Source organism: Sorex araneus, chromosome 4 (assembly GCF_027595985.1).
Source record: "Sorex araneus isolate mSorAra2 chromosome 4, mSorAra2.pri, whole genome shotgun sequence".
NCBI classification, from domain to species: domain Eukaryota; kingdom Metazoa; phylum Chordata; class Mammalia; order Eulipotyphla; family Soricidae; genus Sorex; species Sorex araneus.
In genome coordinates, this window is record NC_073305.1 from 115,536,733 (window position 1) to 115,556,962 (window position 20,230).

The 20,230-nt window shown below is 41.4% G+C and overlaps 1 protein-coding gene across 2 annotated transcripts in view; it reads right to left on the bottom strand.

Annotated features, from left to right (window-relative positions):
- RNGTT (RNA guanylyltransferase and 5'-phosphatase) overlaps positions 1 to 20,230 on the bottom strand; it is a 244,803-nt gene that overhangs the window by 206,872 nt on the left and 17,701 nt on the right. For both annotated transcript variants that reach the window (XM_004605660.2, XM_004605659.3), the window contains exons 3-7: positions 19,243 to 19,346; positions 19,069 to 19,157; positions 8,026 to 8,101; positions 6,052 to 6,292; positions 1,432 to 1,541 (exon numbers count right to left, since the gene is read on the bottom strand). In XM_004605660.2, coding sequence (XP_004605717.1) covers positions 1,432 to 1,541; positions 6,052 to 6,292; positions 8,026 to 8,101; positions 19,069 to 19,157; positions 19,243 to 19,346 — 620 coding nt within the window. The remainder of the gene's footprint in view (positions 1 to 1,431; positions 1,542 to 6,051; positions 6,293 to 8,025; positions 8,102 to 19,068; positions 19,158 to 19,242; positions 19,347 to 20,230) is intronic.

Genomic DNA, 20,230 nt, shown 5'->3' on the forward strand with positions numbered 1-20,230 from the left:
CAGAGGTGCCCCAAACACTGCCAGGAATTGTCCCTGAACACAGAAACGGGAATAGCTCCAGACCACCACCAGGTATGGCCCAAAAAACAAAAACAGAAGGAAAAAAAAAAAAAATATATATATATATATATATTACACATGACCAAATCGGTACATGACAAGTCTTAATCAGAAAATTTAAATCTTGGCTTAATTATCTTATATTATTCTAGATTCCAGACTTCTCCATCAGAATACTGCCAACTTGGCACTATTCTGCAGGGTTGGCAAATTCCTACTTAAAAGAAGTCGAGAACTGACAAAACTGGAGAAATGTAGGTCAAAATTACACTGGCAGTTTAGCATAACACTGAAATCAGTATTATTTCATCATTTTTGTCTCTTGGTAAAAAGTATTTCAAGGAGCTAGAGAGAGTACAGTGCCTAAGGCCCTTGCCCTGACTGCAGCCAACCAGACTTTGGTCCCCAGTACTGTACAAAGTCCTCCAGCCACTACCAGCAGGTATCCCTAAGCATAGGGTCAGGAGTAAGCCCTGAGCGTGTTCAGGTGTGGCCCAAAAGACAAAAATCAAAAAAACTATTTCCAGCTTTGACTGTGCGATAGACAGCAGACAAAAAGTTATTTAAGAAGTTACACTGAGGGGCTGGAGCAATAGCACAGCGGGGAGGGTGTTTGCCTTGCACGCAACCAACCCGGGTTCAATCCCCAGCATCCCATATGGTCCCCCGAGCACTGCCAGAAGTAATTCCTGAGTGCAGAACCAGGAGTAACCCCTGAGCATCGCCAGGTATGACCCAAAAAGCAAAAAAAAAAAAAAAAAAAAAGTTACATTGAACTTTTTTTTTAACAATTAGTGATTCTATTTCATTATGTTGTAATGTAACAAAATTCTGTATATATAAAAAAAAAGCTGTATCCAAATTCTCTGCTATGGCTAGTACTGATTGGCAGAAACAAGCATAGAGCAAGACCTAAGATGCAAAGAACTCTCAGCTGACTCTACCATGAAACATCTAGCACTTTCATGTGATTGATTAAAGAGTGAAGAATATATTTAAAGCTAATTCTCCCAAGTTTCTGATTACAGAACTGGAAAATAAAACACATTCAAGTTTCACCTCTTCTCCTTCATAAAATAAACCAACCCAAACATTAATCAGCAATAGTCAAATCAAAGACAAAAGCAAAAATTACCAGATAGTATTTACTACTCCTTTAGGAAGATATTAGTCATCTGACTTTGACTCAACTGCCTAGTTATTGCATTACCTATCTCGAAAAAATCTAATAAACTCTACTCTGACATTATTTTTAAGAAGTCTCTGTAAACATACATACTTCAAGAAACAATGAAACTATGTCAACCTTTGCATTAGTAAATGCTGCAGAGTAAGAATAAAGTTTATTTAAAACTTTAAAATGTTTATTACCCTTCCCAGCCACAGAACTGATGACACTTCTGCTGTACCTCTCCTAACTTTGGTTGTGTCGTTACTTGAGTAACACCTTTAACGGTAACACCTTCCAAGAAAATAGCACCCTTAAAAGAAAAAGAAAATCGTCATTAGAATCCAAATCTACTTACAAAAACCAGAACAAAAGATGCATTCCTCTCATTTCACAAATCTGAGCAAACACATGAAACAAATGGAAGTCTCCAAGAAACACTGTGAACTCTGCAATGAGTACTAGTTTCCTTTAATGAGGCAAATAATTTTCAATACACATACATTGCTCCGTGTCTGTATCGTGTAGTTAAGCATTCAACAAGCAATACTCAGTAATTACAATAGTAATAAAGACTTCCTTGCCATTAACTCAGACCTAGATAGTATTTGGCACCTTACAAACATTTTCTCTAATCCTTATAACAACTCTGCAAAGTACAGTGTACTATAGTAATTTCAAAAATAGTAAATAAGACAGAAATTAAATGTAATTTATTCAGGGGCTGGAGCAATAGCACAGCGGGTAGGGTATTTGCCTTGCACGCAGCCAAACTGGGTTCGATTCCTAGCATCCCATATGGCCCCCTGAGCACCGCCAAGAGTAATTCCTGAGTGCAGCGCCAGGAATAACACCTGAGCATCGCCGAGTGTGACCCAAAAAGCAAAAAAAAAAAAAAAGAGCAATTTATTCATTAAAAAAATAGAATAACAGAATTTGAATTCAGGTCTACAATGTACCATTTATCAATGCTTCTCTTTTGAGAGGGCACTGCAGGGAGCACGAGAGTTGTACTGCTGATGGGATCTAGATTGTAAGAGGGAAAATACTCACAATATATACCGTATTTTTGTAAACTAGAATAAGAGTGTAACATTAAAGAAAGCATCTAGGTTACAGCCATGAGATACAGCAATATAAAATCTAAGAAAGTGGGAGGTCTGGGTTCAATCCCTGGTCCCACCTGGTTCTTTCAGCAGTTCCAGGAGTGACCCCGAACACCACCAGCTGTGGTACAAAACAAATAAAAAGTAATAAGTAGTACTTATCAGTGAATTTTTCATCTAAATGATGTTAACTGAGAATTCTGTAGAGTGTCTTATTGCATTTTCCAGCAAGCATATTTTTTAACTATTACAGAGAAGTGAAACAGATGGAGAATTTATGTATCAAATAAAGTACCCTCCAGGGAAATGTGAAGACTGAAAAAAAAAGAGGAAAAAAAGCCTACATTCATGCTACAATTTTTGTCCAGTCCATAAAATAGCTGGCATAATGAAGAGAAACAATAGTATCGTGGACAGGGTATTTGCCTTGCACATAGCTGACCTGGGTTCTATCCCCAGGACCCCATATGGTCCCTGGAGGACTGCCAGGAGTGATTCCTGAGTGCAGAGCCGGAAGTAAGCCCTGAGCATCATCAGGTATGGCCCAAAAACAAAACAAACAAACAACAACAACATTAAAAAGAGTACTGGCATAAGTCTCAAGAAAAATAAATCTATGAAACAACTCTAGCTGTAAAATGTAACATTAGGCAATGAAAAGTCTGGTTTACAAGCTGCAGTGATCAAACTTCTGGCAAAGACAGGGTAAAACTCAAGCCACTTACAAAGGGAAAAAGACCAGTGGCAGCGCAGTTGCCCAGTGGCTTGAGGTGGAGCATTCTTTCCCAACCCCGTCCCAAGCGCTGAATGGAATCCTGGCAGCCTTGCCATTGGAGTCACTGCCACCACACAACCACGTGTGGGAGCGCAACAACTAAAACGTATGCAAGCACTGCTACTTCAGTGTGCAACACCTCAGGCAGAATGGGCTTGGAAGCACCCCATCCAAGAGCAAGACTCCTTGGCGAGCCTGGCAAGCTCAGAGTGTACAAACACAACAGCTGTGTGCAACCCCCAACAAGCACTGTAACTCAAAGGTGTGTGAGCAACAGTGTGTGGGAACACCTCCCATCCCGTAATCAGAATACAAAAGCAAAGAACAATTTTTTAAATTATCTGTCGGAGATATAGCACAGTGGGTAGGGCATCTGCCTTTCACGTGGCCAACCCAGGTTCGATTCCTCTGCCCCTCTTGGAGAGCCCGGCAAGCTACCAAGAGTATCTCGCCCACACACCAGAGTCTGGCAAGCTACCCATGGCGTATTCGATATGCCAAAAACAGTAACAAGTCTCACAATGGAGACATTACTGGTGCCTGCTCAAGCAAATCGATGAGCAATGGGATAACAGTGATAGTGATCTGTCAGAGACAGAACAGGAGGTGAGGCACTTGTCTTTCCTGTGGCTGCAACTGCCACGACCCTGGTTCAAATCCCTGCCATCATGTACAGTTCCTGAGCACCGCCAGGGATCACTCTTGAGCACAGAGATAGGAACAGACTCCAAGCCGTCGGATGTAGAAAAAATAAAACTGACATATAGACAAAAAAGCCAGAGAGACAGTATGGGGGCAGAACACCGGTATAGCAGGTAGAGCGCTTGCCGTGCATGTGGCCAACCTGGGTTCAATCCCCAGCACTCCTTTTTGTTCCCCCAAGCATCACCAGGAGTGACAGGAGTGATCCCTAAGCACACATGGAGAGACAGGATGAAGCTCTGAAGCAGTGCTGGGTGTGTGGGGAGAGAGAGGTGAGAGGAGAGAGACAGAGACAGAGACGGGGGGGAGAGAGAGAGAGAGAGAGAGAGAGACAGAGACAGAGACAGAGACAGAGACAGAGATAGAGAGAGACAGACAGAGAGAGACAGAGACAGAGAGAGAGAGAATAATGGATAAGGCACTTGCCTTGCACACAGCCAACCCAGGTTCAGTATCTGACACCACACTGGGTCCCCTGAGCAATACCTTGAATGACCCCTGAACACAGAGCCAGGAGTAAATCCTAAGCAACAGCCAGATGTGGCCCAAAAGAATTAACATAAATAAGCAATAATTTAAAAATCTGTTTTTGTTATTGTTAAGAAACCTATGGGGGCCAGGAGAAAGTACCTGGCCTGTGTTCTATCTGGTTCAGTTCCAGGAACCACACATCCCCTGAAGCCCAGGGGGGCCCTGGCACCACTGGAGTGGCCCAGGTATCCCGGTATCTTCGGGCCCTGGCATTCAACCAGTGGCCCAGTTGGCAGAGAACTTCTAGGAGGACCTCAGGGTCTCCTGAGCACAGCCTGAGAACCTTCCTTCCCAAAAGAAAAAAATCATGTTCACATTTAGCCCACTTTCATCCTTCACAAATCCAGGGGCCCTCAGTGATCCAGCAGACACTAGTCCAACATTTTGTCCCTGATTCTGGACTCCTTTCCTAATTATCTAATATGTTTTCTACTTTAATTTTATAGATCAAAGGATCAGAGACTACCATTCCTTTCCAATTACACCATCTCCTCTAACAGTCTGTGAAATGCTTTAGAACCACTTCTACCATTTTACATATATAATAAATATAATTCATCTTAAGGGAGAGAGAGAAAGAAAAGTGTATGCCATAGAGGCAGGCAGAGGGAGGGGTGGCACGGAAGGGAAACTGGGGACACTAATGGAGGGGAAAGTGCACTGGTGAAGGGATGGGTGTTGGAACATTATATGCCTGAAACTCAATCATGAACAACTTTGTAACTGCATCTCATGGTGATTCAATTAAAAATTTCTTTTAATTTTATAAAGAATCTGTCTTAAAAGAAAGTTCAATCAGGTACATGAAATTTACCCAACCATTAAAAAAAAAAAAAAGTACAAATGGGACAAATATGTGGACAATTAATTGTACCAAAGAGTAACAACAGTAACAGTAGAAATAATAATAAATATATCTTCGAAGGTTTTACATCTATAAGAAATTAAATGTGATAGCAACAGGCCCGGGGATGCTGCTCAGGGGTCACTCCTGATGCTGCTCTCAAGAATTATCCCTGTCAGTGCATAGAGGAACATATGGAGTGCTCAGGATGGAAAGCAGTTGGCTGCATGCAAGGCAAGCACCCTACCCACTGTATTCATTCCAGCTCCAAGTCTTCTCAGTTCCAACTTGACAAAAAACATTAAAAGCACACTCATTGGAAGAAACAGACTTAGATGGGAAGTTACTTCAACTACATGACATCCTGGTAAAATGCTAGCAAGGGGAAATTGCTGTTTAGCTGTAATCTCACAATACGTTTTTTGAAAATCATAAATTTTCAATTTAACATCTATGAGTTTCTTTGGTGTGCCTAAGAAACAGAAACAAGACGAGTATTATGTATTCTTTTGGGGCCACACCCAGCGATGCTCAGGGCTGGCTCTGCACTCAGACATAACTCCTGGCAGTGCTCACACAAGCATACTGAATGCTGGGGATTGAACCCAAGTCGGCCTCAAGCAAGACAAGCTCCCTACCCACTATACTATCGCTCCAGCCCCAGAAACAAGAAGACTTTACATAACTGCAGCTTTTCTCCTAGAAAAAGCAAAAACAGACTCATGGACTACAAATTCTTTCAGGAATAAAACAAGATACTTATAGTTATATAATTATAGCTGAAGGTAGCATTCCATTTTTTGTAAGTCTAAACAACATATCTAAAGAAAAAGGTAATGACGATGATAATATTTTTTAACATTACCAGTTTTAACCGCTCTTTTCTTCTCTTGCCAAAGGAGGCACTTGACCCAGGTTCTGACTCTTTTTTTCCATCTTCATCCTCATCTTCATCCTCGTCATCCTCAAAACACCAATCTGGCAATAGAGGTGGGGGTGGTGCTTCCTCTATATCACCATAGCGACGAAAGAGTTCTTTCAAATAATCACCCTTATAAATTCCTGGTGGTCTGGCTTGAGCAAAAGTAGCAACTGCTGCTTCAATGCTATGGGAAACAAACACCATGAAATTTTCTCACCACTTTCCATTTGCACAGACTAACCAAACCTCATTCACTACACTTAGAGTAAACAAAACATCAGAGAGGTACATAAAATGGACAAATTACAGTCCCCACCCCCTGAAATATGCAACGATATGGTTAAATCTATCCTAAAGCCTGTTTTAATATAGGCATATTAATTATAAAAAGGGTAAATTGTCGTGAATGTATAAAGAGATCTGAGGAGAATGTATGAAGAAGAGTTTTTTCAAATACTTAATGACTGAAGTCAGCCTCTAAAGAAGACATCGGGGGCCAGAAAGATAAGTACACTAGTAGGGCTTTTGCCTTGCACCCAGCCAACCCAGGTTCGATCCCTGACACCCCGTACGGTCCCCTGAGGCCTTCAGAAGTGATCTCTGAGCTCAGAGCCAAAAGTAAGCCCTGAGCACAGACCAGTGTGGTCACAAAACATAAATTAAAAAAAAAAAAATCAAAGAAACATGAGCAACAATATTAATAAAAATTTTTAAATGCTGATCTTTTTCAGCAGATCCAGGCAATAAGAGCAAATGCCATGGGAAGTTAAAGACATACATTGAGTCTGACGATGGGGCCCAAGATTCTTGTACAAAGATTACAAAAGGCCAGGAAAGGGAGATCTGAAATCTTAATGAGTAGAAAATCATTGAGGATTTTTCAACAGATAAATGTTCAATTAGATTTGTAGTCCAGTTGATTATAATCAGGGTAGGGCCTACTGCATAACTGACTTTGTAAGCAAATATTAACTTCAATCGGTCACTAAAGAAATTCAGCAGTATCTTGGGGCCAGAGCAACAGTACAGCAGGCAGGGTGCTGCCTTGCAAACAATAAACCCAGGTTCAATACCCAGCACGCCATATGGTCCCCTGAGCACCACCAGGAGTGATCTCTGAGCACAGAGCCAGGAGTAACCCTGAGCACTGCAGGATATAAAACAAAAACAAAAAAGAAATGAAAGGGGAAGAGAGGTTCAATAATATCCCATTCTCTCGGGAATTCTAGATAACTAGTATACTAGTTATCTTCTCAGAGCATTCTTAGGTATTCTAAGAGTATCCAGTAACTGTTTCTTTTTTTTTTTTTAAGTACTATTAAAAAAGGAAGGACAAGGGCACAGGGAGCTAGGTAATCCAAAGATTGGGCCCAAGTGCAGTCCCCCAACACTCATGAACACTGAGTTCTGCTGGGCAGCATCCTAGAGAACACCAAGCGGGCTGGGATGGCCTGGAAATACACCACTGAGGGGCCTGAGAAACCTCACAGCCCCAGGGCCTTAGGGCTCATCCATCTAACCTGAGGGGCTGGATATCTCCAGAAGGGAACACTGGGACCCCTGAGCACTGCTTAAAAGGTTCCCCCACGGGGGGAAAGAAGAAAAGAAGAGCAACAAAAATAGTAACTTTCCAAAGAAAAATGTAAACACATGTAAAATACTTTGATAATTCTTTAAGGCATGGGGGGAAAAAAGAAATCTGGGAAAGTTATACACATATGTGAGACCCAAAGGAACTCAACTCAAGTTGAACTAGCACAAAATATTAGGTAACAAATGGTATTCTAAAAATCGACCAAATCGGAAATGAAAGTCCGATTCATCAAAATGTTTCAGAATAAAATGCTAAAACTAGGAAAGGTCAACAAAAAAATACAGACGTTTCTATGTCTCCTTCCATTATAACAAAACAAATACCTCCAGTCCATCTTCTCCACCAAAAAGGCACATATGAGGAAACCAGTGCGATTGAAACCATGAGTACAATGAACACCTAAAAAATAGAGCAGTTTTTATTTAAAATTAATAAATCACTTCAGCAATTCATTTTATTTTAAACAAACTTGCAATAAGAACTTTGCATCATTATATAAAATAACATTTTAAAAAGTTTAACCCTCTCATAACTGAATAATTTGATTCTGTAATTTATAATGTAATTTATAACTCTAGCTAGAAGTTTAAATGTAATATACTAATTTATTGGCCAGAAACTGTGCTGAGTATCCAAAGCTCTCTTTTAAAACTAAAAGACTGCAAACACTTTAAATGAAGAAGATATTTTCATCAAACATACAACATTTAAATGACACATACACAGGAACAGCCCTCCTGGTGACCAATGACATACTTCTGCAAGCTGAACGGTCAAGTCACATTTAACAACAACAACAACAAAAAAAAAAACAGAACAGGAGGCTGGAGCAATAGCACAGCGGGTAGGGCGTTTGCCTTGCACGTGGCCGACCCGGGTTCGATTCCCAGCATCCCATATGGTCCCCTGAACACCGCCAGGAGTAATTCCTGAGTGCAAAGCCAGGAGTAACTCCTGTGCATCGTCGGGTGTGACCCAAAAAGCAAAAAAAAAAAAAAAAAAACTAGAACAGAACAAAGAAATAAATGAAAATATAAACAAATCTGGAGGATTGACACTAGTTTAATGTAACTGACAAAGTGGCCAGAGTAGTACAGTCGGTGGGGCCATTTGCCAGGCTGAATCCCAGCACCCCACAAGGTCCCCTAAGCCTACCAGGAGTGATCCCTGAGCACAGAGCCAGAAGAAAGCCCTGAGTAATGCCAGGTGTGACCAAAGACCTAAAGGGGTGGGGTTGGGGAAATCGGCAACCAAAAAACCTTAAATACCTTAAAAATGTGTATGTGTGTATGTGTGTGTACACAGTATGCTAAAAATAAAAAAAACTCAGAAAGTTTTAGAAATCAACTGAATAAATCTTTATTTTAGCTTTTAATATTTCAAAATAAATTTTCTTCAATATTTTTAGGATACATTCAAGATTCGTGTGGTCCTCTCATAGTAATAGGGATAAAGAAAGGTAACTTGAAGAGACATTTTGATGGTAGAATCTACAATCTGAGACGTGAATGACAGTCAACAGTGAGTCACAGCTAAAAAAGAAGTCACTGTTTTCTAACTTGGTAACTCATGGGGCCAGAGAGCCATTTACCAAGTTAGAGAAGCGCTTACATAGGTCTTAATGGCAGAACAAGAAAGTCAGGTTTGGACATGCTGACTTTAAAGTTCTTTAAGAAGGGTCAGAGAGACAACACAGTTAAGGCACCTGCCTTGCACACAGCTGATCTGGGGTCAATCTCCGGCATGGAATATGTTTCCCTCAGCCCTGCCAGTAGTGATCACTGAATATAGGGCCAGGAATAAGCCCTGAGCACTGCCTGGTGTGGCCCAAAACCCCAAACACACATAATCCCAAACTCCCCCAAGCATTTTTTCACTTTCTTCAGTGGGTACAACCAGTGGCAAGTAAAGAAAATTTTAACTAAAGATAAGCACAATCGGGACTGGAGTGATAGCATAGCAGGTAGGGCATATGCCTTGCACGTGGTCAACCCAGGTTCGATTCCCAGCATCCCATATGGTCTCCCAGCACCGCCAGGAATAATTCCTGAGTGCAGAGCCAGGAGTAACCCCTGTGCAATGCCTGGTGTGACCCAAAAAGAAAACAAAGATTAAAAAAAAAAAGATAAGCACAATTATTTCAAGTCAACTACTTATTCAAATTTGACATTTTTTTAATTTTCCTTTAATAAATAAAAAAGAGAGAGAAACTTGTCCCAGATCACAATTATGACACTTCAGAGCTGGCATTCAAATCTACAATTTGTACCAGAAGATGGTCCAAAATTCTAACCACATGCCATGAACACTAGAACTCGAACTTCAGTTCAATTCGATTCAGTTCAATTCGATCCAATAGATTCAATGCATGGATTCAATGCATGTAGCTCAGTAAGTTGGGGAGCTATGCAGGCAGACTCTAGAAAAGAGTGTTTTCATCTCTCTGCTCCACCCACCAGAGCCCCCAGCTTAAAGGAAAATGCCTAATGCAGATCAGGTCAGTCCTAACCTCAGCACATGTGTTGTGGGCCCACTGCCTTTTTCCCTCACAGAAAAGAATTTCTGGAAGAGGCGAACTAGTGAAGCGAGATCGTTTTTATTGAATGGAACTTACTTGGATGTAAGGGGAGGGAAAGAGAAAAGAAGTAGGTGTTCAGGAGAGAAGACGGGTTTCTCCAGACTGGAGAAAGCAAATAAAGAAACGGACAAGCAAGCGAGATATGTGTTCAAGGGAGAACACAGGCTTGAAGAGCAAGCCTTAAATTTATCATTTTCTAGGAAAGACATAATGAAATTTATAACAGCACTTAAAAAATGTTGACTTGGGGCTAGAGCAATAGTACAGCGGGTAGGGCCTTTGCCTAGCATGAGGCCAGCCCATGTTCAATCCCCAGCATCCCATATGGTCCCCTGAACACCATCAGGAATAATTCCTGAGTACAGAGCCAGGAGTAACCCCTGAGCATTGCTGAGTGTGACCCAAAAAGGAAAAAAAAAAAAGATGCATTTAGGCACCTGGAGCAATAGCACAGCGGGTAGGGCATTTATTTGCCTTGCACACTGCAGACCTGGGTTCAATCCCCAGCATCCCATATGGTCCCCTGATCACCACCAGGAATAATTCCTGAGTGCAGAGCCAGGAGTAAGCCCTGCGCATCACCAGGTATGACCCAAAAAGTTTAAAAAAAAAAAAAAAAAGGTTAAAAAAAAACTCATCTATGTATTTGAAAAGATTCCTTTAAAATAAATCAAGAAGAAACAATCTACCTACAAGAGAAGAGTTATAACTCTGTATCACTGTATCACTGTCATTCTGTTGCTCATCTATTTACTCAAGCAAGCACCAGTAACATCTCCATTGTGAGACTTGTTACTGTTTTTGGCATATCCAATAAGCCATGGGTAGCTTGTCAGGCTCTGCCATGCAGGTGGGTTCTAGAGATAAAAAATTTAAAAAAAAAAAAAAAGAACAATGTAGGATTACATAGCCTCAGGTAGTTTAGGTTTATTGGGTTACTCCCGTTACAGTGCTCCCATTCCTCTTTGTTTATTTGTAGCTTCTTTCTTAGTGTTCTGTTGACTTGCAAATACTGTTTTTCTCTTCTCCTTGAGTCCTTTGCATAGTTTATTCAGAGTAAGTCCTTTTTGTATGGACACAGGAAGACTTAGCAAATGCAATGCTTTTGTAACCTGGGAGTCATTTGACTCTACAGGATATTTTCCTCCTGGGCATCTGTTCTCTAGACCTAAGCCTCAGCTGCCTTTACTTCCTAGCACCCCCAAAAGCAGGGTCCTGCCGAGGAACGAGATGGACCCAGGGCAAGCGGTGAGTTGTGTGCTACCCTGGCGTCGAGATGGGCCTGGCCAAAGTGCCTAATGCTTAACTATAAGTTAAGAGTTTGGTCATGGACAAATGCTGTCATGATCCAAACAGTGATAATTAGATTTGGACCCTGCTAGAGTGAGGAATGATTAATCTGGCCTGAGTGCTGTAGTCTGAGTCTGTGGCAAGATGTTGCCAGGAGAGCTGCCTTGCAAGCCTCAATGTATCTTTTGCTATGCCCATACAAAAAATAACTAGTATTAAGATGTTTGGACTAAGGAAAGGAGAAAAACACCTTAAGAGTCAGGAAGGGCTTTGGTAGTGTTAGGTAGTGTTCCCTTTGAACCTGGCCGCCCTCAGGAAGGGCTTTCTTATGTTGATTTTGCTACTTGGCAGTGTGTAACCTGGGGGCAAGGGTGAGAGAGGAAAAAGGGAGGAGAGAGATGAGAATCCTGGTGGCAGTAGATGCGGAGAGAGGACATAGCTGGGAGTGCGGGAGATGAGAAAGGTGGAAGATTGAATAAACGGTAACTAATCAGCAACCAGCTTGGTCCTCTTCGCCTGTCCTTGACCAACGGCCGTCCCGATCAAGCCCATACACAGTGGTTCCAGAGCACCAAACGCAGGCAGTGAGACAGCCGCGGAGAGCACGCCCTCGACGTGCCTTAGTTTTTTACAGAACAACAACAAAAAAGAAACAAAGAAACAAAAATTATCCAGCCTAAGAGCTGGAGAGATAGCTAAAGGGCTAACACATGCATTGCATACAAGAGGCCTGGGCTCAAATCCCTTGGCACCTCTTGGTTTCCAAAGCATTGCCAGGAGTGACCCCCCAAGCACTAAACACACTGTTGAATGTGGCCTGAGAATCATAAATAAATAAATAAATAAATAAATAAGTGCCTATCCAGACCAGTAAGTCAATGGTACTAAGGATAATACCCTGGACAAAATGAGCAAAGAGAGAAATGTTAAAAAAAAGAAAGGAAAAAAAAGAAGAAAGAAAAAAAGCAAGAAAGAAAAAAGAAAAGGAGACAATTATTAAGAATGCATTATGTGGGGTTGGAGCGATAGCACAGCAGGTAAGGCGTTTGCCTTGCACGCGGCCGACCCGGGTTCGATTCCCAGCATCCCATATGGTCCCCTGAGCACCGCCAGGGGTAGTTCCTGAGTGCAGAGCCAGGAGTGACCCCTGTGCATCACTAGGTGTGACCCAAAAAGCAAAAAAAAAAAAAAAAGAGAATGCATTTTTTTTGCTTTTTGGGTCACACCTGGCGATGCACAGGAGTTACTCCTGGCTCTGCACTCAGGAATTACCCCTGGCGGTGCTCAGGGGACCATATGGGATGCTGGGATTCGAACTCGGATCGGCCACGTGCAAGGCAAACGCCTTACCTGCTGTGCTATTGCTCCAGCCCCCAAAAGAGAATGCATTATGTTAAACTATGTACATACACACAATGGAATAGTAGTCAGTATAATAAAAGATGAAGTCGGGGCTGGAGTGATAGCACAGCGGGTAGGGCGTTTGCCTTGCACGCGGCCGACCCGGGTTCGAATCCCAGCATCCCATATGGTCCCCTGAGCACTGCCATGGGTAATTCCTGAGTGCATGAGCCAGGAATGACCCCTGTGCATTGCCGGGTGTGACCCAAAAAGCAAAAAAAAAAAATACATAAATAAATAAAAGATGAAGTTATACAATTTGCTTATACATGAATGGATCTGGAGAGTACCATGCTGAGTGAAGCTGGAAGGAGAGAGACAGATACAGAATGATCTCTCTCACATGTGGACTAGAAAAAGAAACATAGTAGGGGAATAAGAAATGCCCAAAAGCAACAGAAACAAAGAACAAGAGATCTGGTCTTCAGTAGGAAGCTTGCCACAGGGTGGGGAAGAGGTTGGTGGTGAGGGATACAACAAGAGAGGGAATATCCAATTAGTGATGGAGGGAAGTGGTCACTCTGGAGAAGGGATGCTGAAATATATGCATGATACCCGACCTGAACAGTACTATAAATCATAGGGCCTAGAAGGGGAAAAAGGGGGGCTAGGGGGGAGACCTGCCACAGAAGTAGGAAGGGAGGTGGGACGGTAACTGGGGAACTGGGAACATTGGTGGAGGGAAGTGGACACTGGTGATGGGATTGGGATTGGAATATCGTATGCCTAAAACACAATCATAAGTAACTTGGTAACTCATGGTACTCAATAAGAAATTTTTTTAAAAAAACGAAACAAACATGAATGCATCACATCAGAGGAGTTAGGGAACGTTCGTTCAGCAGCAAAAGTACGTGCCTTGTGGTCTGGGAGATAGTACAACGGTTACGGCACTTGCCTTGCATGCCGCTGATCCTGGTTCAATCCCCAGAACCCAATATGGTCCCCCAAGTCCTCCAGGAGTGATCCCTGAGCACAGCTGGGAATGGTCCCCCCCTTAAAAAAAAAAAAAAAAAAAAAAAAGCCTGCCTTGCAAGCCTGACGCAGGTGAGACCAAGAATTTAATCAGGAACAACCACACATTGCCTGAGTGAGGCGCCAGGTATGCTGTTAGGAATGCCCAGTGCCAAGAGTGTACAAGAGTAGGTACACACGTAGAAAAAAAAAAAAAAAAACAGAGCCAGAGAAATAGTACAGTGGGTAAAGTGCTTGCCTTACATACAGCCAACCCCGGTTCCAACCCCGGCATTCCATATGGTCCCCTGAGCCCCAACAGGAGTGATCCTGAGTGCAGAATCAGGATTAAGCCCTGAGCATAGCCAGGTGTGGCCAAGACAAAACAAAAAAAGGAAAAAAAACAAAAACAAAAACCATGAGCACCACACCCAAGTGTATGAGCAATGCCAAGTATGTGTGACTTCCACTCAGTTTTCTCCAACATGGGCAATAGCACACACCTCCTACCCCAATCTGGCACTGCAACAATTCAGGGGTACACCTGAGGATGCTTTATGTTCCAGTGGTCTGCTTAAAGAAAATAGACTTAAAGACCATGGATGTGACTGGGTTCGCTTGACCTGCATGTATGAGGCCCTGGGTTCAATTTCCAAGACTGCATGGTCCCCTGAGCAATGCCAGCAGTGACCCCCAAGGATCAAGACAGAAGTAACCCCAAAGCACAGCAGAAAGAGGAGAGGGTGCTGTCATGTTTTGTTTTTCCTTTTAAAAGTTTGGGAACCACACACTTACATTCCAACATTTACCAAATCTTTTTAAACCAGTTCTTTGGGGTCAGGGAGGTAGTACAGGGTGTGGAGGTGGGGGTGGGGAGGGTAAGGCCTTGCCTTTCATGCAGCTGAATAGGTTCAATTCCTAGTACCACTGAGCAAGTGATCCCTGAGCAGAGACCCAGGCATAAGACCTAGCACTGCCAAGGGCAGCCCCCAAACAAAAATTATTTCTTTTTTTTTACGATTTTTATACATTTTATTTTCACAAGGTAGTTCACAATAGTTCGTTACAGATAATATTCAAACACCCACCCAACCAGCAAGCATCTTCCCACCACAATATGAGGGAAATGTGTGAAGGTTGTTGTATTTCATTCTGGGGCCATTTAAGCCCGTATATACAAGAACACAAGCAATATGTCAAAACAAAACTTCAGGTACTTCAGTGGGCTAGAGCATAAGAGGATGCAGGGCCACAAATGTGGCCACGTGCTCCAGGAAATACTGCACTGCTCTCTTCCGTGAACTTTATTTTATAGTCTCTGGATCTTGGCCCTTAATGAGATTACATGGCACCCAGGGGCAGTCTGTGGGTGTGACTGCCAAGCTACTAGAAGTTATTTCTTTTTTTAATCACAAAACATTTTCAATCTCTCCAATTACAAATATTCACTCCCAAAATATTTCTATATAATATGTGCACTACTGCTCCCTATTTGTGAGCTTATAATTTGTTAAACTAAAAATAATTAAGGTGTCTAATGTATCATTTGGCAACAAAACCTGACTTGGAATGATACAAAGTTATAATCTACTTTTCCAACTTGGTGTTAATGAATATTCATAAGCTTATCTGTGAAAATATTAATGTATTTAAATATTGAAAATATTAATGCATTCAATTGTTGACTGCCCTCTAATGTTCACATTATCTCCCAATAATACATTCCATTAAAGGACTCCTTAAGAGAAATAACTGACTCCTGGTCTAAAAGAAACATGAAGCCAAAAAACAAGCAAATCATCAAAGACTAATGGAGTAATATGAAAAACAGAGAAACCAACATGAAGGAGCTCCCATTAACCTAGTATGGAGCAATTTGGCCCTAAGAATTAATTGATTTCAATACATCAATTATATAAAAAGTTATGGTTCATACTCCAAAAGAATAAAATTAATCAGTCTCCACTGGAGACTTCTGAGAAACCAACTCATTATTCTGAAAATTGATAAATGAAAGATTCTAACATTTTACTTGCCTTTCCATTACAAACTCCATTTAATAACTAAATTGTTGAGCTAAATTACTTCTTTACTAATTAAAGAATTCCAGCTAATAATTGAATAAATTAATCAGAAAAATCATCATTTTGCACCTCCCCCTAGTGAAATACTAAATCATGACAACTATCATTAACAGATACTAAAATAATTCGTAGGGGCTGGAGATATAGTACAGCGGGTAAGGGTCTTGCCTTAATGAAGCCAACCTGGGTCTGAGCCCCAGCGAATCTCCTGAGCACCACCAGGAGTGATTCCTGAGTGCAGAGCAAGGAATGCCCTCTGAGCACTGCTGGGTATTGCCCGAAAACCAAAAAAAATAAAATAAAAATAATTAGATAAAACACAGATGAAGAACTTTATAACAGAACAGACCATGACTACCTAAACTCACTTTTATCTTAACCCCAGATAATCAAACATTATATGCTTCCTATTAAGGTGTAAAAGGATACACAGAGAACCAAGTATGAAGTCTAAAACCTAAAGCTGACAGCTTGAAGCACATGCTTTCCATGCAGGACCCCATGTGATCCCCAGGACGACATGGTCCCCTGAACACTGCCAGGAGCAACCTGCCTTGCACACAGCCAACACTGGTTCAATCCCCAGCACCCCATATGGTCCTCAAAGCCCCAACAGGAGTGATCCCTGAGAGGAAGAGGAGGAGGAGGAGGAAGAAGAGGAGGAGGAAGAGAGGAAAGAAAGAAAGAAAGAAAGAAAGAAAGAAAGAAAGAAAGAAAGAAAGAAAGAAAGAAAGAAAGAAAGAAAGAAAGAAAGAAAGAAAGAGAGGAAAAGGAATCCATTGGTGAAGAGATCTGCTTTGATGTACCAGCACCATTACTATCAGAGGAAATGTTGATGCTAAGAGAGGTCTAACACTGCAGAAATAACTTTCTATAAAATCAGTGGCCTTCCGTAAGTGGGTGAAAGAACTGCACTACTGGCAAGAAATTATCTGGGGGAGTAGTGGGGGGGGGGCACAACCATGGGTCTTGATGTTGTAAGCTAACTGCAACCATCTCTTCAGGGAATAGCTCAGAGTACAGGCCACAATGCAAGGACAGAGAACTTTGACACTTGGCACAAATAAAGGTCAGAAGTGACTGCGGAGCCAAGGAGCACAGAGCTCTCCCTGTGGGCTATTCCTCTCCAAATACACCCCGTTTCGCAGCTATACTATAAGTCAAGCAGAGTTTCCCATCTCCTCATAACCTACATCCTTCCTCTCGGCAGCAAGATCACAGAAACAAAGCCTGAGCACCACCTGCAGTAAAACAAAAGAAGGCAGCACAGATGGGGAAGCAGAAAAATTCATGAGGTAACCTTTGTAAAAATCAGATGCACTTCTGAAAGAAAATGCCAAGTGCCCAGAGGGCAACTGGAAAGACACAGAATTGGAGGAGGAAACAAAGACATGAGCAGAAGCAACATAAAACATAACAAAAACAGGGAATCGCGAGGAGGTGAAAAAGCTCAGTGGGCTAGATGGAGTACATGCTTCGCAAATGAGAGGCCAGGGTTTAATCCCCAGCACCTACTAGACGGAACAAATAATAAGGTTTTCATATCTCTTAGTTACCTGAAACCAAGTTACTTACTTCTAACCAAGTGATTTGTTTATTCTCGTCTCTTGTTAATTTTCACTGCTTTCCCTACTTTTCTATTATGAAACGCTTCTAATGCCTGTTGAATTTTAAGATCTCATTTAAGAAATATTTCTTTGTACTTCAATATTTGCTTCAATTTGTCATTATTTCTCTATTTTTTATAAACAGACTTTTTTTTCATTTCTATACAATCAATCTGAAAATCAGGCTAGCAACTAACCACTTTCATTGTTGTTTCATTGGGTTTTTTTTTTTGGAGGGGGCATTGTTTTTGGTTTTGTTTTTATGCTCAGGGGTTACTCCTGGCTCTGTACTGAGTAATTACTCCTAGGAGTACTCAGGGGACAATATGAGATGTCGAGGACTGAACCCAGGTTAGCCGCATGCAAGGCAAGTGCCCTACCAGCTGTACTATCTCTCTAATCTTACCTTTTACAACCGAACTGTTTTTTTCATTTTTATATGATCAGTCTGGAAACTAGTCTAGCAACTAACCAGGATTTGGACTAAGCAATCATAAATTCAATTAAAAACATGACAGGAACTGGACCGAAGCAGTAACAAAGCAGGTAGGGCACTTGTCTTGCACACAGCCAGTCTGGGTTCAATGGCATCCCATATGGCCCCCCCAAGCCTTCCAGGAGTAATTCCAGAGAGCAGAGTCAGGAGTAATGTTAAGTCTGGGTTCCATCTCTCACTTCATCTGGTCACCTGATCACCATGGGACATGGGGCTGGGGGTAGTCACTGGGAACCACTGGATATGGCCAAAAAAAGTCTTAGTTTCACCATATTTGGAAAACTACTCAACCTCTCAGTGACTTCGTTTTATAATTTGTAAAATGAAGGTACCAACATAGACTATAGAGTTGTTGTAGGGATTACATTCATTCTTTATTCCTCTTTTATAGTCCCCATGTCTAATCAGAAATACCATTCATTAATACAAGATGTTACTATTATCACTAACACTATAAGCACTGAAAGCACTATCCTCCTGTTGTTCAATTATTTGCTCGAGCGGGCGCCAGTAATGGCTCCACTGTGTGACTTCTTGTTACTGTTTTTGGCATAGCTTGCCAGGCTCCGCAGTGCGGGCGGGATAGTCTCGGTAGCATGCCGAGACGGAGGAATCGAACCCAGGTCAGCAAGGCAAACACCCTATCCGCTGTGCTATCACTACAGTCCTTTAAATAGTGTTACAGTATAAAATTCAGATCTGTAGAAAACATGTCAGTAAATATGCAATGCTTAAGGTGATTTCACAACCTAAAGAGGGAAATCACTGAAAACCCTTAAAATTTCAAAAACTATATATTTTATAGTTCACAAAAGTGAGCTCACTCTTAAGTAAACAATATTTGGCACTCATTTTATTAAAGAAAAAACTTACCCATCAACCTACTTGCAAAAGAAATCATGGAAGCCCAATTACAATATCAAATACTGGACAGTAATAAGGAAAGTCAAACATACCTATAAGTTCAGGTGGGTTTCTTTCATTAAACCGCTCACACAGACGAATGAATGTCTCAGTATTCTCAATAGTAGGGCATTCACCATGTCTAGTAATATGGAAACATTTTTTTAAAGAGATTAAAAATTCCAACAAAAGACTTTAACATTAAAGAGTCTAAATATACAACTTACCCTTTACACTGAAGTTTTATATATTTGATTCCTTCTTTTTCTATGTCATTTCTGTCATAGAATCTTGAAGTATTTGTCAGATCCACCAACAAGCCCATTTTAACCTTAAAAAAAGGGTGATCAAGTAGTAACTGAATTTGTCCCAAAAGATGTGAACTAAATGGTAAATTCATCCAACTACACTACAGGAGATTACATGTTCGCTCTTGCCAATTAACTATTGTCAAAGAAATTATCACTTACCCAAATCTTAATCAAAGGCACTAGAAAAAAAAATTAACCTGCAAACTAATGAAGAAACAGGAATGTAGGCTAACAGTCATCACAAAAATCTACCTAAAAAAAGAAAAAAAAAAAAAGCTGACATAGTTTCTGCATCTGCCTTTCAACCTTCAAGTTGTTAAGTAACTGATCAGAATAGGGCAGCATCAATCTAAAATATGTCCTAACCCCAACTCTAGGTCCCCATCAAGTCAGCAGTCTACACAGTCATCACTGCATTCGGAAAGGCAGAGAAGCTATCAAGCATATAGTCAAGGCATATAGTGCAAAAAGTATGGACAGTACAAACTCCCTTGCTAATTCTTTGGTAAAGAAAATTACATATGACCACATTGTGCATCTTGTTGGAGACTTAATTCCATCTCTCAGGGCTGGAGTGATAGCACAGCGGGTAGGGAGTTTGCCTTGTACATGGCCAACCTGGGTTCGATTCCCAGCATCCCTGAGCACCGCCAGGAGTAAATTCTGAGTGCAGGGCCACAAGTAACCCCTGTGCATCGCCAGGTGTGATGCAAAAAAAACAAAAAAATCCATCTCTCAACCAGTTTTTCTTCCTGTGCTGAAACAAAATCCATTACTTCTGCTGAGTACCAACTCAAACAATAGGCTTATATTCAGAGGCCAAGAGGTTTGAAAATAATTGGGATAACATTTGGCCTACCAAGACAGCCTTGACCAGAAATGCACACCAACAATGAGCCCAGTA